The sequence below is a fragment of the Cupressus sempervirens genome, chromosome 7, assembly GCF_028749045.1.
Source record: "Cupressus sempervirens isolate cs-2001-9-10 chromosome 7, ASM2874904v1, whole genome shotgun sequence".
Classification (NCBI taxonomy): domain Eukaryota; kingdom Viridiplantae; phylum Streptophyta; class Pinopsida; order Cupressales; family Cupressaceae; genus Cupressus; species Cupressus sempervirens.
Genome location: NC_143124.1, coordinates 473,477,972 through 473,502,765, shown reverse-complemented (window position 1 = coordinate 473,502,765; position 24,794 = coordinate 473,477,972). Strand labels below are relative to the sequence as shown.

General features: G+C 36.7%; 1 protein-coding gene across 2 annotated transcripts in view; it reads left to right on the top strand.

The window, feature by feature from the left end:
• The window catches only part of LOC149547607 (Prolyl oligopeptidase family protein), a 103,509-nt gene that overhangs the window by 31,019 nt on the left and 47,696 nt on the right, over positions 1-24,794 (top strand). The window contains exons 7-8 of one of the 2 annotated variants that reach the window (XR_016353900.1): positions 18,804-19,169; positions 19,354-19,474. Coding sequence is in view for 1 of the 2 variants with exons in the window: in XM_089791719.1 (XP_089647845.1) it covers positions 18,804-19,169; positions 19,354-19,419 (432 nt within the window). In the remaining variant the exon portion in view is untranslated. The remainder of the gene's footprint in view (positions 1-18,803; positions 19,170-19,353; positions 19,475-24,794) is intronic. The other variant, XM_089791719.1, reaches the window with a different exon arrangement.

Sequence of the window (24,794 nt, the reverse complement as noted above, 5' to 3'; positions counted from 1 at the left end):
TGGAATTGGAAATTGCAATACTAGAATTGTTGCTATCTTCCATTAGCTGTGATTACTGTGGTTGGAAGGCATCGATTGATTGCTGAAGTTGATGGTATTTATATTTGCAATTCAGGGCAATTCATAATGGCTGATATTGTAACAACTGGGTGTTCAAATTTGTCATCTTTTAGCATAGGATTTGTCTGCACATAATCACCATTCTTTTCTGCATACATGGGTGACTCTGTTCTGCATATTCTAGTTTATAGCTCTGATATTTGGTTTTGTATTGAATGAGGAAGGCTGCTGTTCATCACATATGTAGCGCTTGGTGATTTGATTGGACCCACAATCAACTTTGAGGGCCCACAATCAAGTTTAGAGGGCCTGCATTCAATAATCTGAAGGTCACACTGACTGTTATGTGCAAGTGCCCTTCATTCTGGGAGCTGTGATCAAATGGGAGGCAGCAGTTGTTGTAATTCTGTTTAATGTGGGTTTTGAAGGGAATTGGTAGAGGCTTCTGTAGGTGCACATGGAGTTTGGAAGGTTGCAGCTAGGCAGAATTGGGCATCTCTTAGGCTACATTCTCTGCATATTAAATAGGTTCCATTTGTAAACAAATTGAATAGATATCATTGCATTTACACTCGTTATTAATCATACTCGCTATCAAAATTGCACGTGTAGAAGGCTGTCGTTTAAGTTATTTCCTAGCATTGCATATGTTTATCATTATATATATATATATATATACATAAATACCAAAGCATACATATCAAAAATCAGAAAACACAAAATTCAAAACACAAACATCCTACCATCTTTGTTACAAATGTAAATGGCAGAATACTTTCTAATTAATCAGAGATCAAAATGATCTATATATACAAAGAGGAGAGTCGAATATAATAGAAACATTCTATTCTAGACTACACCTAAATATTAGAAACATTCTAATATTTACAGAGATATAATAAGATACAATAGTGAGCATTAAAAAGAAACATAAAGATTATTTTAATACCCCCCCTTAATGCTCAATCTATTTACTACACCAATAGATCCCCTGAATTTAACAAACTTGTCAGGACCAAGGGGTTTTGTGAAAATATCTGTTGGTTGCTCTAAGGTAGGGACATAGAGTAACTGAATAGATCAATCTTGTACTAATTGTCAGATGTAATGGCAATGAAACTCTATGTGCTTGGTTCATTCATGAAACACGGGGTTCTTGGTGAGTTTGAGTACTCCCTGATTGTCTGAAAACAAAGAAGTCGGACCTGCTTGAGGAATATGCATATTTGCAAGCATCTGACAGAGCCAAACTGCTTCACAAGTTGCCTTGACAACTCCTCTATATTCTGCTTTTGTAGAGGAGAGTGCATGTGCCTGTTGCTTCTTACTGATCCAGGTAACTGTTGCAGATCCGATACTAAACACATAGCTAGAGGTAGATTTCCAGTCATCAATTGAGCCGGCCCAATCAGAATTGGTGAATCCACTGAGCTGAGTAGTGCTCCTTGTGTAAAGAAGACCATAATCTGAAGTACCATGTACATAGCGTAACACACGTTTCGTTGCAATCCAATGATCAATCTTGGGGTTTCGTCATGAACCGTGAGATGTAGCTGACTGCAAAACTGAGATCAGGTCTAGTAGTAGTAAGGTAGATGAGACTACCTACTAGCTTCCTGAAGAGTGTTTCATCTACAGGAGGAGAATCAGATTGTGCAGACAATTTCAGACCAGTCTCCATAGGAGTGGAGGCAGGTTTGCAATCCTGCATTCGAAACTTGTCAAGCAAATTTCTGGCATACTTGGACTGAGACAAAAAATAACTGTTGCCAGTCTGCCAAACCTCAATACTTAAACAATAATGAAGCAATCCGAGATCTGTCATATCAAAAGTTTTGCATAGATCTTGTTTGATTTCTGAAATCAAATGTTCTGAACTCTCAGTAATGATCAAATCATCCACATAGACAACAAGAAAAAGAATATCATTACCAGAGTGTTTAATATACAGATTACTGTTTGACGGGCTATGCTGAAATCCTTGAGCAACCAAGTACTGATGAATCTTTATATACCAAGCCTTAGGGGCTTGTTTAAGACCATAGAGGGCCTTTTGGAGTCTACATACTTTTGGTTCTGAACCGGCAACCTTGAAACCTAGGGGCTGCGTCATATAGACTTCTTCCTGTAATTCAACATTGAGAAAAGCACTATTCACATCCATCTGATGAACTGTCCAACCATACTGAGCTGCAATGGCAAGAAAATGCGAATAGTGCTCATCTTGGCTGATGGAGCAAAGGTCTCCTCATAGTCAATGCCTTCGCGTTGGGTGAATCCTCGAGCAACAAGTCTGGCTTTGTATTTGTCCAAGGTACCATCTGCATGGTACTTGACCTTATAGACCCATTTACAGCTAATAGGTTTCTTCCCAGGAGGTAGATTTGAAAGAACCCAGGTGTGGTTCTTTTGAAGACTCTGAAGCTTAGCATCCATTACCTGTTCCCATTTTGGAATTCCTTTGGCCTCTGCATATGTCTGGGGCTCAGGGATACTGTGGATGTTGGCCATAAGAGCAATATTAACCATGTTGTGCTGAATGCTCTTATTTCTAGAGGTTCTACCCTCAGTGAGTTCATTAGGACGAAGATCACTAATTGTTTGAGCCCACCATTTTGGCCGAAGAGTTGAGGAGCCAATATCAGAAATTGTCGGAATAGCTGGATGAGGGGCAGGAGTAGGAGCCGTATTATCTGGGAGTGGTTGAGGTGGTGTATCAGTAGCATCAGATGACTCATATAAAATAGAAGATCCCGAGTCAGAGGTTGTGGAAGATTGAATCTCAGAATGCGGCGGGGTGGCAAAGAGCGAAAATGGTCCGAGTTCCTCATCAAACACAAAATCACGACTGAAGATTAAATGATCAGTATTTACATCAATCAGTCTGTAGGCCTTTTGTGTGTGACTGTATCCTGTAAACATGAGTTTCTGGCTTTTGGAATCCAACTTAGTGCGTTTGGCATCAGGAATCCATACATATGCTAGAGAGCCAAAAACTTTCAAATGGTTGATCTTAGGTTTGCGACCAGACCGGGCTTCCTTAGGAGTCTTATGGTTAACTGCAAGGGTGAGTGACCAGTTAAGAAGGTAGATAGCTGTGGATACTGCTTCTGCCCAATATTTTCTGGGAACATTTCTATGTTCTAGCATAGCCCTAGCCATTTTTGTGATGGTACGGTTTCGATGCTCTACAACATCATTCTACTGAGGGGTGTGAGGTGTGGTGAATTGACGTCTAATGCCATGAGTAGTATAGAAGGCAGAGAAAACAGAAGAACAGAATTCCCCCCCATTATCGGTCCTAAGAGTATGGATGGAGGAACCAAACTCTTTTTCTACTAGAGCTTTAAACTGCTGAAATATAGGAAAAGCATTTGATTTTTGCTTAAGAAAATATACCCACATTTTGCGATTGAAATCATCCACAAAGAGTAAGAAATACCTGTTCCCAGTAATAGGAGGAGTATTCATAGGACCACATACATCAGCGTGGACGAGTTGGAGTACTTTAGATGCTCGCCATGATTCACCATCCTTAAATGGTGTCCTATGTTGCTTCCCTGCTTGGCAAGCTCCGCAAACGCGATGGTTTTGGGTTTGGATATGAGGTAGGCCATGGACTAAATTATCTCGAGCAAGCTGTGCTAGATATTGAATGTTCAGGTGACCGTATCGTTGATGCCAGAGGCTACTGAGAGCAGATGATTTGGTGATGAAGGCACGCTCAAGGGAATCGCGTGAGTCTACAAGCCTATAAATACCATGATCCTCAAGACCGACAACAAGTGTAGTGCGAGAATCACGATCAATAATCGAACACTTATTTCCACTGAAAACGACATCCAACTAAGGGGAGTGCTTTATAATCTGACTAACAGACAGAAGATTATGTTTCATGCCAGGAACATAACATACATTGAGGAACATGAGTCTTTTTCCTCCGGACTAAATCTGAACATTGCCCTTGCCGACAATATTGTATTCTTCATCGCCTCCAAAGATTACTGAGTTAGAATAGGGAGTGAATTCAACAAACTAATCACACCTGTGAGTGAAATGTCGGGAGGCATTGGAATCTATGTACCAAACAAAAGATTTCACATGATCTGCAGGTATGCTGGCCATAAAGGCATGTTAGATTTTTTTGCTCTGAGTGTTGGGCAGCAATGGCTTGCCTTTTAATTGACTCTGACTTTTGATGCTGTTGATACAGATGCTCATAATATGCGAATATCTCAAATGGCACAAACTTCAAGGTGAGAAAATGAAAGACCTAGAAAAATTGAAGTACACAGGCGAGAGCTCGAAAAACCTAGAAATAATACGCTGTTGGAATCCAGAGCCGCTGACTCAAAAATCGAGGCACAAAAATTGAGGCACCCACAAAAATCTGATGAAGACCCATTTGAGATCTTGGAAAACCCACCAAGAATCTAAAAACAAAATTTTTTTCGACCCCAAAAATTAGGGTTTTGAAAAAAACAGCCTTGGCTGAAAAAAGCTTGAAAAAAGTCAGATTTCTTGATAATAATGGTGGATTTTTTGCAGGGAGAGCGCAAACGATGAAGAATGGAGACAAAACAAACTGATCCTTGACCCTACAATCACGATTTTGCTGTCAATGAGCTTGAAAATATACGGACGCGAGTTGCTTTAGACGCGCATGATTTGGAAGCAATTTGCAGAAAAAAATCGCGAGCTTTCCTAAGGATATAGGCATAGATTTTTCAAACCAGTAGGTTACGAAAAATATACAAACGTGAGCTGCTTCAGACGCGCGTGATTGGTCCACAATTTGCAGAAACCCTAGCCGGGTTCTTGGTGGAATCTCAGAAATAATTTCGAAAAAGCGTAACAAATAATTTCAATAGAAATTATAATTTTTTCTAAAAATTTTGAAGCACTGGCTCTGATACCATGTTACAAACATAAATGGCATAATACTTTCTAATTAATCAGAGATCAAAATGATCTATATATACAAAGAGGAGAGTCGAATAGAATAGAAACATTCTATTCTAGACTACACCTAAAAATTAGAAACATTCTAATATTTACAAAGATATAATAAGATACAATAGTGAGCATTAAAAAGAAACATAAAGATTATTTTAATAATCTTATCACCATAGCCAGTAGAGCCAACCAGGCTCCTTACAGTGGTTGCATGCAAAGTGTTTGACAAAATGTCAAATAACTAAACAATTAAGGAAATTGGTGTTTGACAAGGTTATAACCGGTGTGGTTTTTACATTATGTAATAACCCCAATAGGTTATAACTTCTTCAAACACCAAAAATCTTTATACTTCAGTTGTTTGACATATCGTCAAACACTTTGCAAGCAAGCTCTGATACCACTGTAATGACCCTCCTCAAATCTGCTCTCAAAAAAATGCTGATGAAAGCTCAAAGAAATTCATCAAACAATTCACATGCAAGGGACGTATGACTGATATAGTATTTCAGCTGGCTTTAAATGACTCTTTTTTCAATTTGCATCAATGGGAATCTTGTACTAGAAGACTCCAAATGAACTACACAATGGCCTAACATGAGTGTGCTACTAATTTTGACAATATTCAGTGCATATATATGGTCTAAGCATGGGAAATGAACACCTACAGCCAATTGGCATTTTTACAAACAGTTGGTGTGCAAACTAACTAGCAGATAAATAATGATATTGAATTGCTTAAATGACACCAACAACTATTATCTTCTTAATTTGCAATGAAATTTTTAATACAATGCTCATGAAATATGGCCAAGACTTTTGACATTTACATGGATTACAAAATGATAATGCTGGTATAATGCACACTTTCAGCTGAAACTTATAACACCCTAAAAAAACAATACTAATAAAGGAACTTGGTTGTAGATGGCTGTAATAATTTTCTTCAATGTTGCCCCTTCTATTTTGCTTTTCCGATTTGCTTTTTCGAACTGCTTTTTCGGACTGTTTTTTCGGCCTGCCTTTTCGGTTCCACTTTTTCGGATTGCTTTTTTGGCTTGCTTTTTGGGTTCCGCTTTTTCGGACTGCTTTTTCGTATTTGCTTTTTCAGACTGCTAGCTTGTTGAATCTCAAGAGCATATCTTTCAATAGCGTCAATATTTTCAGCTTGAAGGGATTTCGTCCTTCAAACTATTGAGACATAATCTCCAGAAAATTTCTCAATTTTTTTGATATTTTCAAGCATACTAAAAAGAAGCTCTTCTCTTTCTTTTATAGTGTTCTCACAAGAGCTCAATCCTTCGTTTTCTCAATGTGGGATAAAACATCACTCCCTTTATATAACTTATGTCTCCAATGTGTTATAAAATAAAGGGGACTCTTTTAATTTAAATATTTCTCACAAACTATAGTCTATGCATTAATAAAGTTAAATATTTAAATTTAACTTTATAAAATATTTTTATCAATGCATAACAAATCTTATCAATGATAAACAAGTCTTCTTGCCGATTTTAAACAATTACCATCGACATACCGCTGCCACTAGATGTCCGACCATATCCAAGATGACTTACTATAAATAGTAAGTATGCCCAAAATTGCCGCAAAACCCCTCAAAAAGACCTGCAACTGAAACTATCTAGGCCAAATGGCCTCTAAGCCCCTTTAATGTCCTGGTTAGCCTACGGGACCGTGGGGAAATAGGCTAATGACAACATCATGCTATGAATGCTAAAAAGGGGACATTACACATTATATGACCAATTTAAGTACAATAAAAATATTTGATTACCCTCTTAGACCTCTCCTTTGATTTTCTTTTCTTAGTCCTTTCTACTAGATGAACTTGCCTTTGGCTTTGGTAATGAATGCTTGTTTCACAATAGGTTTCTACCTGCTCCAAATCTGTTGTTTGCACTTGTCTTGCTGTAGGCGCTTGTTGCACAGTTCATCAAACTTCAAATGAAGAATTATGGATATATTGTTCATAGTCTTGATGAAGTGCTTGTTGGATCATGGTAGGCTTTTCAGTGTGATTACTTGCATATCTTTTTCTTGCATTGTGCGACCAATAGCTGATTGCAAATATCCTTTACCTTCAGAAGATGCTCCTGCAAAGACACCTTAATCCATCCTAATGGAAAACATTGTCTTCTAAAGTACGCTTTGCTGTTCTCAGATTGTTCACGAAGATTATCCAAATGTTTCCAAATCTTCACAACTGTCTTGCCAGATGACACTTCTGGAAGCATCTCATCAACTTTTCACAACTTGATGAGCATGACCGCTTCCTAATTGCGCTCATTATACTTGTCTTGATCTTTGCTTACTACCATGGGTGAGTGACTTTCCCAAGTACTAAAACACTGGTACTTGAAGATTGGGAGCATTTGCTATTTCCACGTGTTGTAGTTCCTGCTGTTGAAGCATTGATTGCTTTCCAATATGATATTGGTCAACGACGCCATCCCTCTCATTTTTCAATGCACATAAAACAAGTTAAGAACTCATGAAAGGCTTAGATTCTAATTTCTCTGTCAAAAAAGTAAAAATTGTTGGCACAAATCCCAATGTCAACAAATTTGCAGGATTGCAGAAATTGTGTTGTGTAATGTCCCCCTTTTGGGACATTAGAAATTCTAAAGTCAAATTCGTAAAAAATTAAAATTGGCTTTTGCGAGCTTAATGTGCATTTAAAAAGAGGTGCATTTAATACTTTAAAGGGAGCTAAAAGTTGACAAAAGAGGAAGATGACGAAAAGACAGAGAAGCGGAAACTAAAGAGTCACAACTTGATGCATTAAAAGAAGGAAGACTCATTTTGGCATGCTTGAATTATTGTTTGTTTGGAGAATCTGGGTTTCTCTTGGAGAAACATTGGGAGAGTACATCTTCCATTTCAGACCTTAGGATGCAAACCTTCAGGTCATCGTTGGTGGGTTGGACGTAGCCCCGGTTCATCATTGCAGTGGATTCAAGACGGAGTTCACGCTGGGTTTATAGGTTTTTTTATATGATTCCTATCTGACTGTTATTGCTGTTTGTAAGATTGGACTCTATGCATGTTATTGTATCGCTGATTAATAATACAATAGCAAATATGATGTATTAAAACTGAATATTTTAATGAGCAGTATGGGTCATTTGCTGGTTGGGTTTGCATGAGTTATCTATCATATGTTGAAATCTGTTTATGAGAAATTTTAGTAGAATATCCATTTGGGATATTTCAATGGTATCAGAGTGGCGATCTTGCCATTTTGTGGAGTTTGTTGAAAACAATTTTCAAAAGGATTTATAGAATTTTCTCTAATATTTTTTTGGCAAGGATTAAAAATTGTTGGCAATGTATTTGAAGTGGAAGTTTTTATAGATCACTTTATCTAGTTCAGAAATTACATTATGAATATTCACGACAATACTAAAGTTTGCAACTTTGATAAACAATTCAAAGAACTTATTAAAGGTGCATTAATATTGCCGAGACAAGAAAAATATTATGTGGGCATATTTTGATATTTCTAGCCGCATACACAGTGCCATGAGACCTAGTGAAATAAGCAGTCGCGGAAGATATTGAGCTGGTTTCCAGAGATATTAATTGTGAAGCAATCCTTCATTATTGTGACTTCTTCTTGAAGACCATTTTATTAGTAAGATGACTTAACTATATTGGGCTTCATAAGGTATATATCGACATACTATACATTCATGTGGTTTCCTCGAATTAACGGTGTGAACAAAAAGGCATTGCTTCAGGCGTATTATATAAGGAAGAAACAGCATGTTGAATAGCCGAAAACCATTACTGTTGAGAGTGACATATTTCTCACTGAATTCAATTGTCGAAGTCATAAGATGTTGCGGGTAGACTTGTATCAGCTGACGTTGAATTAGCATGTGGTGGTTTAAAGGTGAGTCGAGTATCATAGATCCCCTCAACAACGCTAATTGTGAGATTTGTAAGGCCGGCAGTGGTCAGTACGAAAACAACCATTCTTCGGGTGCCTCAAGTGCTTCATTCTTAGAAACGATGGAGCTTTTGTCAGTTTAGAGCCACTAATCAAAGTGGAGATAATGTAGGCGCCAGCCTTGACAAGAATCCCAAATAGTATGCCAAATCAAATTATCATGCAAAAGAGAGGAAGTCGAAACTCTTTAGCTTTTCATATATGCTAATAGTCGAAGACATATCTCCTATAGTGCACAAGCAAACAATTTTTTTTGCCGGTATGATCTGGTCAGGAGCAGACAAATATAGACACGCTGTTTCATAACGGACTGAACCATTTATTCCGTCCGAAAGAAATAATTTGTAATTGCATGAAGTTAAATTGGCGCAAAATATTTTGTTGGGTGATTTAAGACACCACCATGTCAAAGGTTGTCGTGAAGTATTTGTAGTTTGAAGGCAGACTGTTTCAAGAAAGGTATTGGCAAGGAATGCATCGTGTTGGAGGTCAAGTTTTGAGTTGTTGGCAAGGGAGTTTTGCCTTCATCGGATCGTTGATGCTTACCCAGGTTGAACGGTTCAATTTGACAGAGAGAATTGATTTGCTGATGATGTAAATAAGATTCTTATGGTCTTTCGAGAATTACAACAGGGAATAATATTGTGAAATTAATGCCAATTAGTCCTTGCTGAGATTCAAGACTTCCGTGTTTGTGTCATTGGCATTTTTTCTGCAGAGTGGTGATAATCTGGGTGTTACCAGATTTGTTTTGGTTTGGACAGAGTTACAAAAAAAACCTGAAGTTAAGAGTTATAAACATCATTGCCAGTGGTGTGCGTAAGCAGTCTTTATTAGTAGCATCGAGTGTGTGTTATATGCGGTACATTGAGAGTTGGAAGCATTATCATTGCCGAGACCCATTTCTCTGAAGGACAGTTGATATTTGACTCACGATACTATATCTTGTGCCCGGCAGTCATTTCTAGAATCCAAAGGAAGCTGGATCTTGCAAGCTCAGCGTGGCATCAACAACTTGAACAGTGTTGAGGAGAACATATCGGATTTTGGATTTTTCTTTTATTTGTCATGAATGATTATTCCAGCAAAGGCTTTCAAGCAGAGAACAGGGGAGTTGTAAATCCGTTGATGGGGCAAGTGAAATATGGGTTAAGATAAATATTGGAAACTATATTTAACGATGGAGTTATGTTTTACTACTGCCATCAATAACCAAACTATATTCAGTCGCATGAAGCTGGAAGCTTCTTGTGGGTTGTTTTTCCACTAATGGTCAGCACTGGTGAAGATTGGGAAAAATTTGGGTTGGTTGAGGAGTTCTGGTTGTTAACATTCAATTCCAGTTTATATGGTGGATGGACTCAAACAGAATCCAATACAATGCCTATACGCTAAAATTATCACTCTGTTCTTACTCTAGAGAAGATAGCAACTACCTGTTACATTCTGAGTACGTTATGAGTGTAGATGTATTAGGCTGGGCAAATGTATCACACATTTGTGCATGAATAAGTCTTCTGTGATCTGGTCGCAGTGGTTTATAACTGCAATATATATACAGTTCATGATGATACTGGGTTAAAATGAAGAATTTGCAGAACTGGACCGTTTAAACAAATCAGATCAGGAACATCGTCTTTTGTTATGTAAATCTGAGTTGGCAAAAATTTCTGTGGGAGTGAAATTCTTTGAATATTGATGTTAGGAGAAACATTGGTTTTATTGTGCTACTAGATGTTTGAGTCTTAGTCGCTGGGACTACATGCTAGACCATTGTTGTTACATACTAATAGCTGCAGGAAATATTTTGAAAGCAAATCTATGTACTAACCATCAGGTTAGTCCCCTTGACAGTTTGGTTTAGTATTTGGATTGTTGCAATGGGAAAGACACTCTAGAAAAATTCAAAAAAGATCTTGTTAAATTACAGCAGCAATTGGCCAACAATTTCCCAATTGATGCACGAACTGAAATAACAAGCATATATGATGAGTACAAGAGATTCCCTCCATAAGTTCAGAATGTGTTACCCTTCATGGATTACATGGATTTCCATCCAAAGATGCAAAACATGACTGATATGGCAAAAAAGAAATATTATGAATTGGCCCAGGATCTCCTGCGAAAGACAAGTGCACAAATTTGTATGAGGACAATAATCATCGTACTGGTAGTCTTGAAAAGGAAGAGCAGCCAACTACTACTAATTCATAACCTTCTCGTGATCATATAGAAAATGTTAAACATGGTACAGGTTTGTCCGGGGCTGCCGACACTAATGTTCTTGATGGGTATATTGATAGCAAATTGGAGGATACTAACCAAGTAGCCCATAATGAGGACTCAACATGTTTTGAGAGTGCTGATATTGTTTTTGATTCAGACTTAAGGGTCTCAATATATGGTATGGATTATTCTTATGATGAATTTAATTGTGATCACAATGTTGTCTCTAACTCTTTTTTGCAGCTGGGTATGAAGGATGGCATTAATGATGTGGATATATATATGAGACCCTTTCTCCCACCTCATATGCATTTGACTTATTTCATACAGCTACTTGTTCACCTTATTTGGAGAGTAAAATGAAAGTAACAAAACAAAAGATTATTGCAGCTCTGTCACATTTTGATAACTTTTATGAGATGGTTGAAAAACACTTTTGGAGGGAACAATTAGAGGGAAGACAAAGAGGACTCCAAGAGGAGTTCTCACATTTGCAGGTAATTAAGGAATGAAAACAATGAAATCAGACTACCTATACCATCTTTTAGATCGGGATCATCTCTTTGACCTTGGCACAGATTTACTCAGAAGCATCGAGGAAGAAGGTGGTGGAAGTAGATGTATGTACCTATGAGCTCATGAATGCCAAGGACAACCTTGAGGCTACCTTAGTGGCGTTTCATGAAGCATAAAATTAGAGTGCTGAGTTGAATCAAAAATTAGATTTTGCATGCTCTAATTCAGTCCAACATTCAGATATGGCCATTGAGGAGGTGATCAGTGATGATATTGCGAGGGTTGATCAAGTTAAGCCAGGTTCATCCACTTCCCGCCGACATATTGTACTTTATGATGAGCCATTGTCAGAGGTTGAGGTTATGCATTGTGACTATACAATGATGAGTGCACATCGCTTTTTGTTTTATGCACGTGGAGGATTTTATGAGTCGCACGTGTGGGTTAACTCAAAGATTGTATCATCCATTGTGCGATGAATGTCTGCCATCTTAGGAAGATGGCATTAGAGGCTGTAAGTATTTGTATCAGGTGGTGATGGGAGATAACTTATAGGGGCACCAACTAGTTTCTCACTATAGTGATATGTATATGAGTGGGTTGCCTACTTCTATGTCACAGGGGTTTCATGTAGATATAGGTTTATATGGTATTTATGGTGTCAGTTGCCACTAGGTGGATTATTTGTAGAGTCAACACATCCATAGGGGTTTTACGAAGGTTGGTTGTAGTTATGAGGTTGTTGTTTCCTTTAGTAATTTGTATCTCCTTATGGACGATGGATGTGAGAGTTGTTTTCTTTCGGAATCAAGTATTGACAGAGTTAGCAATATAGCTTGGTTGGGTTTCACTGATGGGCTTCACCAATCTTGGCATGGTGAAGATGAGGTCGGAGTTGTGCGTCGGGAGTCTGATGATATTCTTGGATATGTTTTGATTTTGATTGATTCCTCTTGTGTGTGGAATTTGGATAGTTGGTGTGATGTATGTCCTTACACAGTTGAGGGAGGCGACACGGGATGACTCTTCGAGTCGCTCTTTTTTGAGATACTCACTCCTGCATCACCTACCATTAGATTACTCTATGATTTCCAGCATCGTGGTATGGTTTATGAGGTAGTCTGGCATATATTATCCTCTTAAGGGGCACATGTATTACAGTAGTTAGTGGGTGATCTCAGGGACATCACACAATTTTTTATTTGGGATCCAGGGATCATAGTGGTAGACTGGTTGCATCCTTATTGTTGGTTCCATAGTTTGGCATATCTTGATTATATAGTTACTAGTATGAGCTATGGAGTGCCTTGCTGGTGGACATGGGACCTTGGTATTGGATTATGGACTCATGATTGCTTGAGGGCAAGCAATCTTGAGGAGGGAGGACTTGTAATATCCCCTTTTTGGGACATCAAAAATTCTATAAATCAAATTCATAAAAAATTAAAATTCGCTTTTGTGAGCTTAATGTGCATTTAAAAAGGAGTGCATTTAATACTTTAAAGGGGGCTAAAAGTTGACAAGAGAGGAAGATGACGACAAGACAGAGAAGCTGAAATTGAAGTGTCACAACTTGATGCATTTAAAGAAGGAAGGGAGACTCATTTTGGCATGCTTGAATTATTGTTTGTTTGGAGAATCTGGGTTTCTCTTGGAGAAACATTGGGAGAGTACATTTTCCATTTCAGACCTGAGGACCTTCAGGCCATTGTTGGTGGATTAGACGTAGCCCCGGTTCATCACTGTAGTGGATTCAAGACAGTTCACGCTAGGTTTATAGGTTCTTTTATATGTTTCCAATTTGACTGTTATTGCTGTTTGTAAGATTGGACTCTATGTATGTTATAATTGTATTGCTGATTTATAATACAATAGCAAATCTGATGTGTTAGAACTGAATATTTTAATGAGCATTATCGGTTCATTTTCTGGTTTACATTGTTGGTTGGGTTTGCATAAGTTATCTATCATTTGCTGAAATTTTGTTTATGAGAAATTTTAGTAGAATATCCATTCGGGATATTTCTAGCTGTGATCTATAGAAGAATGGTGATTTTAGAAAAAAAAAATTGTTGAAGAACACAAAAAATTGCAAACACAGAGCCACTATGATTTTATTGAGATGATCCATGATATTATTGGAAAATTGTAAAATAATGGCGAGGATTTTAAAAAGTCATAGACAAGTTATGGTTGTAAATTTTTTTACACAAAACCTCTATTGGAAGCACGCAAATATGCTAACTGAGTTGGAAAAATCAGGACTATAGAAACGATACCACCAAATACAAGGAAAAAGCTCTTGTGCAAGGTTGTGTTTGTAGAAAAATGCATCAAAAAATGCGTGAGTTGCAAGTAGAAACCTTCCTATCAGAAGAACATAAGAAAATCTGCAACAATAAAAGCTACTACCATTCTGTGAAAAATGCCACCTTGAAAAAAACCATTGCACTTATGCGAAAATCCTTTTGATAGGGTGAGCTCGCAAGTTGGTCAAGGTTAAGCTCATGATGTGCAAGAGATTATCAGATAAGTGTGCTCCCCTTGATACCACAAATACACACAAAATTAGAGAACAACTGAATTTCACAAGAACATAAATGGGCTTTTTATTATTTCCACAAATGTGGAATTACAAATTTTCAAAAATACAATATGAAAGGAAATTTCTTTACAATATTCTTCAACGCAAAGCCACAAACTACCACCCAGAACTACCTAAACATCACTGCTAGCCTTCCTTAGATATGCAATTTTTCACCACTTGGGAAGGTTCCTAGACATTAACCCTAGCCTTGGAGGTTGACAGAACTCCAATTAAAAATTATTTCCCAATTTATTACATAGGGTTGGCCCTAATTATGTTTTTAGGTACCCCAATTTCCAGAGGCCACGACTTTCAAACTGTATGTCCAATTTTCAACTATTAGTATTTTTCGGAATCATCAGCTTTTGAACTACAATGCTTGAACTACAACGCCTGACAAGTGCAAGCGCCAGTTAACCTAGGCATGACCTCGTTCTAGAGCCTCTAAGGCCTTTCAAAGGTTTCATACTCAAAAACCTCAATGACTTTTGCAATACATATGTATGACAATGTAGCTCCATTGGCAGGCTGATATGACTAAAATGAACCTCCATCTGTGAAATTAGAACATTCCAAGATTGTATGACCCACTTATTAAGGATAGTAAGTTTCCACAAATAGTAACTCTTTACTGAAATAACCCTTATTGGAAATGACAAAACAAAAATATTTTTGGGTGATGAAAGATTGCCCTTACACCTAGGATGCTCCTGCAACATACACCCAGGGTAATTTGACAAGTGACCCAGTCATGTCTTAGGTAGTCAGAGGAAAACCTCCTCCCTTGTCAGCTATGATGAATCCTCAATAGGTCATCCTTTCCACTTGACCAGATATTTTTGATATTCCTCATTCCTTGTACTTCTACCGACTTGGCTGTCTAGTAAGTCTTTAATCTCCTTTGTAGTTGAAATAGTTGTTGGAATACTCCACTGTGCTTCTGTGACTGCATCTCCGTCACTTCCTTTGTGATTCTCTGTGAGATCTGAAATGTAAAATACTGGTCAAATATTTAGTTTAGCAAGCAACTCTACTTCATAGGCATTTCTAGAATCATGCCTTTTCACTATCTTGCATGGTCCAAACTTCACTTTCAGCTTTTATATGTACCCACTAGAAATCTCTCTTTCCTCAAATGAACCATGACTTCATCCCCAACTTGAAATTCTTTATACCTCATTTTCTCATCTGCCTTAGCCTTGTACTGTGTATTCACCTTTGTAATGTGCTTCCTCACCTCCTCATGGATGTTCTTCAAATGCTCTGCAAAATCCTCCGCTTCAAGACTTCTTATCTCTCCCTTATCCAACTTCCTCTATTTAGAAGTATTTTTGGGACTACTCCCATAAACAATCTAGAATGGTGATTTACCAATACTTTTGTTGATAGAATTATTGTATGCAAATTCTGCTTGTGGTAAAATTAGATCCCAACCTTTTGGCTTATCTCAGTAAGTTCCCCAAACTCTATTCACCACCTTTGTCTGTCTATTAGTCTGTGAATGATGTGATGAATTGAACTTCAAATCTGTCTTCAATTTCTTCCACAATGTTCACCAGAAATACCCAACAAACTTGGTATCTTGATCAGAAAGTATACTCTTTGGCAGACCATGTAGTCTCACTACTTCCTTGAAAACCAACTCCGCCACATGAACAACATCACTAGTCTTCTTGTAGGGAATGCAATGTGCCATCTTTGAAAACCTATCAACCACCACAAATATAGAATCATGCCCTTGCTATGTCCTTGGTAAACCAAGAACAAAATCCATGCTAACGTCTTCCCACAGGTTCTCAAGTACAGGTAATGACTAATACAACCCCATATTTTGCTTCACTCCTTTGCCATCTGATGTACTCTACAACTCTATACAAACTTCTTCACATCTTGCTGCAATTGTGGCTAGTAATAATTCTTAGCAACCAAAGAAATGCACAACTGACTTCCTTTGAATAGTATTCTATCTTGGATTATAAAATCCAACCACTTCGTCCTATCAAGTGTAACCAATTCTGTACAAGCTTTACAAGCTTTACCAAAATCAGGATCCTCTGGGTACAAATTCTAGAGTTCCTTGAACCCAATCACCTCAATCTGCATCTTTGTCAGCAAAAGTTGTCTTCTGTTAAGAGCATTTGCAACTCTCTTAGACTTTCCACTCCTATGTTTCAAAACAAATGTTAAACTTTGCAAAAACTCAACCCATTTCAAATGCCTTTAGTTCAACTTTCCTTGACTATTCAAATATTGCAAAGCTTGATGATCCGTATACAAAACAAACTCCTTAGAAGAAGATAGTGTCTCTACTTCTTCAGTGCATGAGCTATAGTATAAAATTCCTGATCACAAACATAATACTTTCTTTTGGCATCATTTAATTTCTCACTGAAAAAACAACAGGTCTACCTTCTTGGCTCAAAACAACTCCTATTGCAGTACCACTAGCATCAGACTCTACTTGACACACCTTGTTAAAATCTGGAAGTGCTAAAACAAGCTGCCTTGTAACTTTTTGTTTCAACAAATTAAAACTCTTATCTGCTCCTACAATCCACTTAAATTCTTTCCTATCCCCTCTCATTGTTTCAGTCAAGGGTCCACAAATACTACTAAAACCTCTAATAAAATTTCTGTAAAAACTAGCCAATCCATGAAAATATCTTGCCTTTGTTGCACTCGTTAGAGTAGGCCATTTGAGGATAGCCTTCACTTTCTTAGGGTTTGTTTTCAGACCTTCTACTGATACTACAAATCTCAGGTACACCAACCTGTTCACAAAACTAGACTTCTTCAAATTTATTAGCAACTTTTCCTCCCTCAACTGCTCCTCCAAATTCTTATTAAAGATTAATATATCATTTAGGTAAACAATGACAAACTTACCTAGAGACTCCTTTAGTACCTCACTAATGAGTCACATGAAAGTGCTTGGTGCATTGGTTAGCCCAAAAGGCATGACTAACCATTCGTACAATCCTTCCCTTGTCTTGAAGGCAATCTTCCACTCATCTCCTTCTCTGATTCGAATCTGGTTGTACCCACTCTTCAGATCTATCTTTGTGAAACACACAACTACATTCACAGTCCATGATATCATCCATCCGCGAAATGGAAATCTGCAATTGATTGTGATCTTGTTGATAGCTCGAGAATTTGTGCACATCCTCCATTCTTCATTCTTCTTTGGTGCCAGTTCTCCTAAAAAATCACCATTTTTTTCAAATAAATGGAAATTTTGTCCTTGAGAAGAAAACACAATTTTGATAAAACCTGTGATTTCTTCAATTTGCAGAAAAAACAAATTTTATTAGAAAAATCAATAAGAAAAATCGAAAAAAGTTTTTATGATAAAATATGAATTTTGTTCTGAAAAAGGTTTGCAATTTTTTTATTGAGCTTTAATACAACGAAAGGGTAATTGATTGCTTTACCAGTGGAAATGCAAAGCTCCATTTATAGAAATTACAAATGATGTTTCTAAACAAAACAAATGTTAACTTAAATTAGAACTAGAAACTAGCTAACCTTACTAAAGTACATAAAGATACCATTCAATATTGAATAAGAGATATGCCAATTTTACTTTAAGAAAAGGATCTTCAAGCTAATAGAAAGGGGGAATTCTTGCACACTAAGGTCTTCCAGTTTAGAAGAAATAAAAAATACTCTTTTCCTTCTAGTCAGATAAAGTCCTCTAGCGTAATGATTTTCAACCATGTTTTATCAGTATTGTGTGGATTAAATTGAATATGATATTATGCTCACTCTTTTTCAAATAGACAAGTACTGTTGACAAGTCTTATTTATCTGTTTTAAAAAATACAAACAGGAAAACTATACAGAGAACATTCCTATCACACCATTTAGAACACAAGGTAACAATGATTCATAAAAATGAAGGAATGGAATCATTTATACGAATTTCTAAATCATTTAGGTATTGTCCGCATATGTGAAGAATTCATAAGATGCAGAGAGACATAACCCCTTGAGATTTATAATGAATGACAAATGTAAGATTGGCCATGATTTTTGTATTGAACGTAAGAGTTACCAATCAATAGTGACTCAATATTATTTGACTACACTTACATTAGATACTGACTTGTATTGCAAAATACAGTGCCATATGTCTTATTTATTTTATCATAATAATATTATGTCCAATTTCGTGCTTGCACTTTTGTTATTGATGGATATCAATACAGTTTTGTTTTTCTTCTTTCAGCAGTAATAATGCTGGGAAGATGTACAAATAGATGATCTTCCTTCTTAAATGAAGTTTTGTTTTCTTGATTTAAATAGTGATGATACTATGAAGATATAAAAATGTTATAATAATTTTCCACTTATAATATATCAAAATGGTGATGTCAGACTGAAATGGTCTAATAGAGCTGTGCTACTTTTCTGTTTGTATCTTGCAAGTTTGCAACTATTATAGAGGTTTTTCTTGTGCTAAACTTAAGGTTTTGTCTGTAGGTATGCATAGATCCTGATTTTAGATCAACAAGACTATCTTTGGTTGATCGTGGCTTTGTATATGCAATTGCTCATGTCAGAGGAGGGGGTGAGATGGGTCGGAAGTGGTATGAAGATGGAAAGCTCTTAAAGAAAAAAAACACTTTCACTGATTTTATTGCTTGTGCAGAATATTTGTTAATGCATAAGTATGGTTCAAAGAACAAGTTATGCATCGATGGAAGAAGTGCAGGAGGCTTACTAATTGGTGCAGTTTTAAATATGAGACCGGATTTATTTAAAGCAGCTATGGCAGGAGTGCCTTTTGTAGATGTTGTTACAACAATGTTAGATCCTAGCATTCCATTGACAACTTCTGAGTGGGAGGTAAATTCTTACTTGGCAAATTTCTTGTCAATATTGGAGATAAGTTGATCAAGAAGAGTATGCGGAAAAATATGTGATGATTTTATTTACTTTGCTTAGTTTAAAACTGTTTAAAATCTGCAAATGTGTGTTACTGCAAAATATCCAACTATAAATATGTTGAATTCTTTGCAATGTATTGTAGGAGTGGGGTGATCCACGGAAAGAGGAGTTCTACTTTTACATGAAGTCCTATTCTCCAATTGACAATGTGAGAGCTTGCCATTCACTCAATTTTCATGTCTTCTTGGTGCAATATACATACAGTTATAAGCTATATCCCACTCTTTTTAAGTTTATTGCTATCAGACTAGTTATCTTTGTTATTCATAATAGCACTTTTCTAATGAAAATATATGAATTGGCAGTAGAAATGGGTAGTTTTGTGCCATACTTTTACTTTTATGGTAATGTATTACCATCACTAATGACATTGTTAAATGCAAAAGTAATCAAGATATATCTACACAATGGTAAGAATGGTCAAAGACACATTTTTTGTGATTCTCATTGTCCTAGTGCATTGTTTGTATTGCACAAACGCATTGACTCTTTTGAACATTTTGTATCCCCACTGTTCCTTTTAGATAACATAAATAATGAGTTTAGTTTGTCTAACATAGGAGGTTAGAAGTAATTATGCATGAAATCATAAGATATTTTTTTCTCATTTTAGATGCATTTTGAGAGAGGTTTGGCGTTGATGTGCCGCCAAGTCTTTAGAGGATTTTCATGTGTTTTGAGCCAATAATGAAACACTTTAGGATATGAGTGCTATTGGAGTATGCTTGAGCACATGCATTTTAAGAGGCACAATATTGTTATTGTAAATGTTGAAGGATTTTGTTTATGTTAATTATAACTGTTACTTCTGTCAGAAGAAATTATGGGTTTTGATTTACTTGCCATACTTTAAAGGATGTTTGTCTACAAAAAGATTGGACAACCAAGGCTAAGGACTTGTGCTGATTGACGTTGACCATCCATGGGTTAATTAGGTTGATTTAGAAGTAGGGTTGATTAGGTTGACTTAGAAGTAGGGGCAATAGCCATAATAGAAGAGGCAGAGAGAGCAATTAGATCCTTTGGGTATGTCTGAGACATGCAAATATCATAGCAGCGACATGTTGAGGCCCACTATAAGCTATGAGCATATGACCCCTAGCAGTGCTATCAGTGTTGGGCTAAGTTGCCAAATCAAGATCAGAATCAGAATAGGATACATGGTAAGTGTGCCAGTTTTTTGAGGGTCTAGGTACATTTTGGCACATCCATACAAAAACAATCCAAAATTATAAATATATATTGAAAATTATTTATAGTAGTTATAAATAAAATATATATACAGATTAAAATTGAATATATCAGTTATACTAAAATTATAAATATATATATTAAAACTCAGTTTTATTAATTATAAATGACAATTGTATATATAATAAAAATATATATATTAGTTAAATAAAAAATTAAATATATACAATATTAATTAAAAAATAAATATTTTTTATATTAATAATATTTTATAAGTATACAAGCTTTTTAATTTATAAGTTTTATATTTTACATCATTTGTAATAAATTTTTTTATTCCATATTATTAATATATAATAAAAAATGTAATAGTTTTTTCCCTTATTAATTGGAAGCAATCAATACAAGGCAAAGAAGCTCAATAAAAGCCAACAAAAGGCCATAATTGGAGAAATATAATTTGTCAAAGACCTCTAGAAGTTCCCGAATAGCCTCTCATGTCCCATGCAAGTAAATCCTCTCACACATGAGCATATTCCATGTATATGTTATCCTGACACTCAACACTTCATGCCTCTATCCACTTTGAAGGGCATTTCGCTAAGCAGTCTACAACTTTGTTCCACTCTTGAGAAGTGTGATAAGAGCCCAAAGTATCACTAGAACTAGAAATCAGTTGGACTACTAGAGCATCTTGCTAGCTTGCTCCATCCGACTACCATTTGCTCAACATATTAATTACTACCTTTTAGCCTGATTCATGGAAAACCTTTCAAATTGCTAGTTCTCTCTGTCCCATTGGTGCTCGTTTAACATATCAATTACTGCCTACTATTCAGATTCATAGAAAAATGTTTCTCCAACAAAGGGCACAGCATTAGCCACAGTTTCCATAAAGTTTTTATTTTGATTCCCCTAATGTATAAATAAGAGAAATAAGACAATACCCAAGTTGTCCCTTCCAATGCCACAGTTCTGATCATGTTAAGGATTTTGTGTGGAGCACACATTGGTATTGATTGTCAACCGTTCATGAGGGGATGACCACTAATAGTTATGATTTTGTAGACCATATTGCATAAGGCTATTGGTCTAAAAAGGACTATAGTTTCAACTTGCTCTCTTTTTGATATGAAAGCAAGGAATGTAGCTTTCACGTCTCTCAAAATTTGTTTGTTCCTTCGAGATATTTGCACAACTATTATAAGATCATGCGTGACAATCTGCAAAAATTCTTGATGAAATTCTTCAAGAAATCTATTAGCGCTTGAGGCTTTCACATTCTTCATCTAAAGCACCATATCCTCCAATTCGGCCATAGAAATCGGTTTTGATCAATGACTCAGTCATCTCATTGGAGACTAGAGAGGGTATACACTCCAAAATGAGCTTTTCTTCCTATTTGGTAGGAAAGTACTTGGGAACTAAAGATGATAAAAACTGCTCTGTCTCGCAAAAATTCGGCGAAAGAAGAAGTTAATTTCTGTCAAAGGACCTTAGAGATTATGTTTAGTTCTTGTTCTGTTTATCCTTGACTAAGTTGTTGAAAAAGAAGTGCTCCTATCACCTTTCTAAAGCCACTCTATGTGACTTTTTCTTCCAAAATATCTTTTCATAGTTCCCATTCTTCCAACTCCTCCATAGTTACTATCTCCATTTTATAGTTTTTCTTAGTTAAACAATGATAATGGATTTGATGAGTAGTGGTTTCTAAATGGGCTTGGGCAATCAATTCAGTAAAAAAAGACATTACTTGAGCACTATTTGTTCCATCTTTTGAGCAAATATTTGACAAATTGGAATTTCTTAAAAAGATTGCAGTATTGTGCCATAAGTAGGCTTTCCCATGTGACCATTTAGGCATAATTTCTTGAGGATTTTGCAGAGAATTTGATTGGCCAATTATTAGATTCTCTCCACATCTAGGACTTAGAGTTGATGGTTCAACTATCTACAACCCAAAAGCTAGGAACAAGTAACCTGTCTAGTCTTGTAGAGATGCAATCTTCCCTTATTTTGTTATTCCAAGTAAACATGCCATTGCTAGGCTTGATGCTCATTAGATTCAAGTGAACAGTATTATCCCCTAGAAGCTTGGATGAAAGAACCAACCAGGATCCCTCTCCCCTCTTCTCCTCCAAACGAGAAACAACATTAAAGCCACCTGTATGGATGTAAGTGGGATAAGGGGGAAGGGAACACAAAAAACTAATATGAGACCAAAACTAGAATTTCCTTGGGGTTTAATCTTAGCGTCAACATTGGAAAAGTTGATACCCTTTCTTGGTTCCAAACTTAAAGCCGCCAAAGAAATAGAAGGCTTTCTAGAGATCCACCAAAACATAACAACTTTGTGCAGTTCTTAAAAGCAAGAAACATCATTTGAATTGCTGAGCTCCTACATAGTGACAATGACCTCTACCCCAAAACTTGGAGCCCATGTTCAATATACGTTCCACAAACAACTTTGTCTCTTGGATGAAAGCAATGTTAGGAGAACCAATGCATGCCAACTTTCAAATACCTTTTGATTAGGGAAGCTATTGACATCTTTTACATTGCACGAGAGCACAAACATATTTGAGGAGAGAAGTAGAGATCAGTGGTTTTCATTAACCCAAATCCATCTAATGTCTCATTGAATAATTTCACGTTTTTTTGATATTCCTTTTGTCCTACATTCAAAGGCTTTTCTAGAGCAGGTTTTTCATGGAATTTTGCTATAAACCCAAGAGCGGTGTGGTTCCTTTGCTTTTCCCAATGCTTGCAACATTCTTCTCTACAACAGAGCTAGAGTTGATGATGACAAGACCAACTTTCACCTATTTACACTCGCCACAAATTCCTCATGAGTAGATTGAGGCATATCTTTATCCATTCGAGGATGTTGTCTTCCAAAATGAAGATGAGGCAAATTGGTTTCTTTAGTCCTTTTCCCTTTTTGCAATCCTTTACAAGAACAAATCCTTCCTTACTTGCAACCCTATTCGTCATATGGGCTTTCCCACTATCACCCTTAGGCACCGGATGAGGAAAAGTTTTTGCTGAAATTGTTGCATGATTGAATTTAGGGCATCCCCATTGGAGGGGTCATATTCATGGTATTCTTGACAATAGAAAGGGAGGTATTCATATTATGCTAAAACCATGAGCAACCAAATATTGATCAATCTTGATGTACTAGGCTTGAGGGGCCTATTTGAGTCCATAGAGTGCTTTCTTGAGTTGACATACTTGGTGGGCCTTGCCAACAACCTTGAAACTAGGAGGCTGCATCATGTAGACTTCTTTCTACAAATCAGCGTTGAGGAAATAACTCTTAAGTTCCATGTGACAAACTTTCCATCCAAACTTGAGCTATAATGGCGAGAAGAAGAGGAATTGTACTTATCTTGGTAGTAGGCACAAAAGTCTCCTAATAAATCAATGCCTCCTACTGGGTGAACCCTTGAGCAACTAATTTGGTGCTGTATTTGTCTAAGATACCATTTGCATGATACTTGACATTATACACCCATTTGCAGCTAATAAGTTTCTTCCCCGGAGGAAGATCAGAGAGAACCCAGAGAGAACCCAAGTGTTGTTCTTTATAAGACTTTGGTATTTCGCATCCATAACTTGTTCCCACTCTGGAATCCCTTTTGCCTCTTTAAATGTTTGAGGCTCGTAAATACTATGAAGGTTGGCCATGAGAGCAAAGTTAGCTATATTTGGTTGCTTGCCATTATTTGGAAAAGATCTACCCTCAATGAGTTCATCAGGACGAAGGTCGCTGATGGTCATGGCCCACCATTTAGGCCAGAGAGTAGATGTGCCAACATCAGATGATGATAAATAGCTGGAGCTGGAGGTAGAAAATGATCTGCAATAGGTGGAAGATTAGCATCATCTTGTGGTAAGTCAGCTAGTACATCATCAAATTCAGATTTTGCATCATCCCTCCCATCAGGTGGACCTAATAGAAGATGAACACCTAAATTAGGGGCCTTCAAAGGCCGATCCTTAGAATTCTTCTTAGACAAGGAAGAGAGAAAAGGAACTCATTTTCATCAAAGCCTACATCTCGACTGAAGATAAGACGATTAATATCTGCATCAATTAGCCAGTAAGCCTTATGTTTGTCACTATATTGTGTAAACATGAGCTTTTGACTCTTGTAATTGAATTTAGAGCATCAGGCATTTGGAATCCAAACATATGCTAAAGAGACAAAAACATTCAGATGGCTGATCCTAGGTTTTTGACCAGTCCAGGCTTCTTCAGGAGTGTTTTGCTTAACATCATGTGTAGGAGACCGATTAAGCAGATAAACCATAGTAAACACTACTTTTG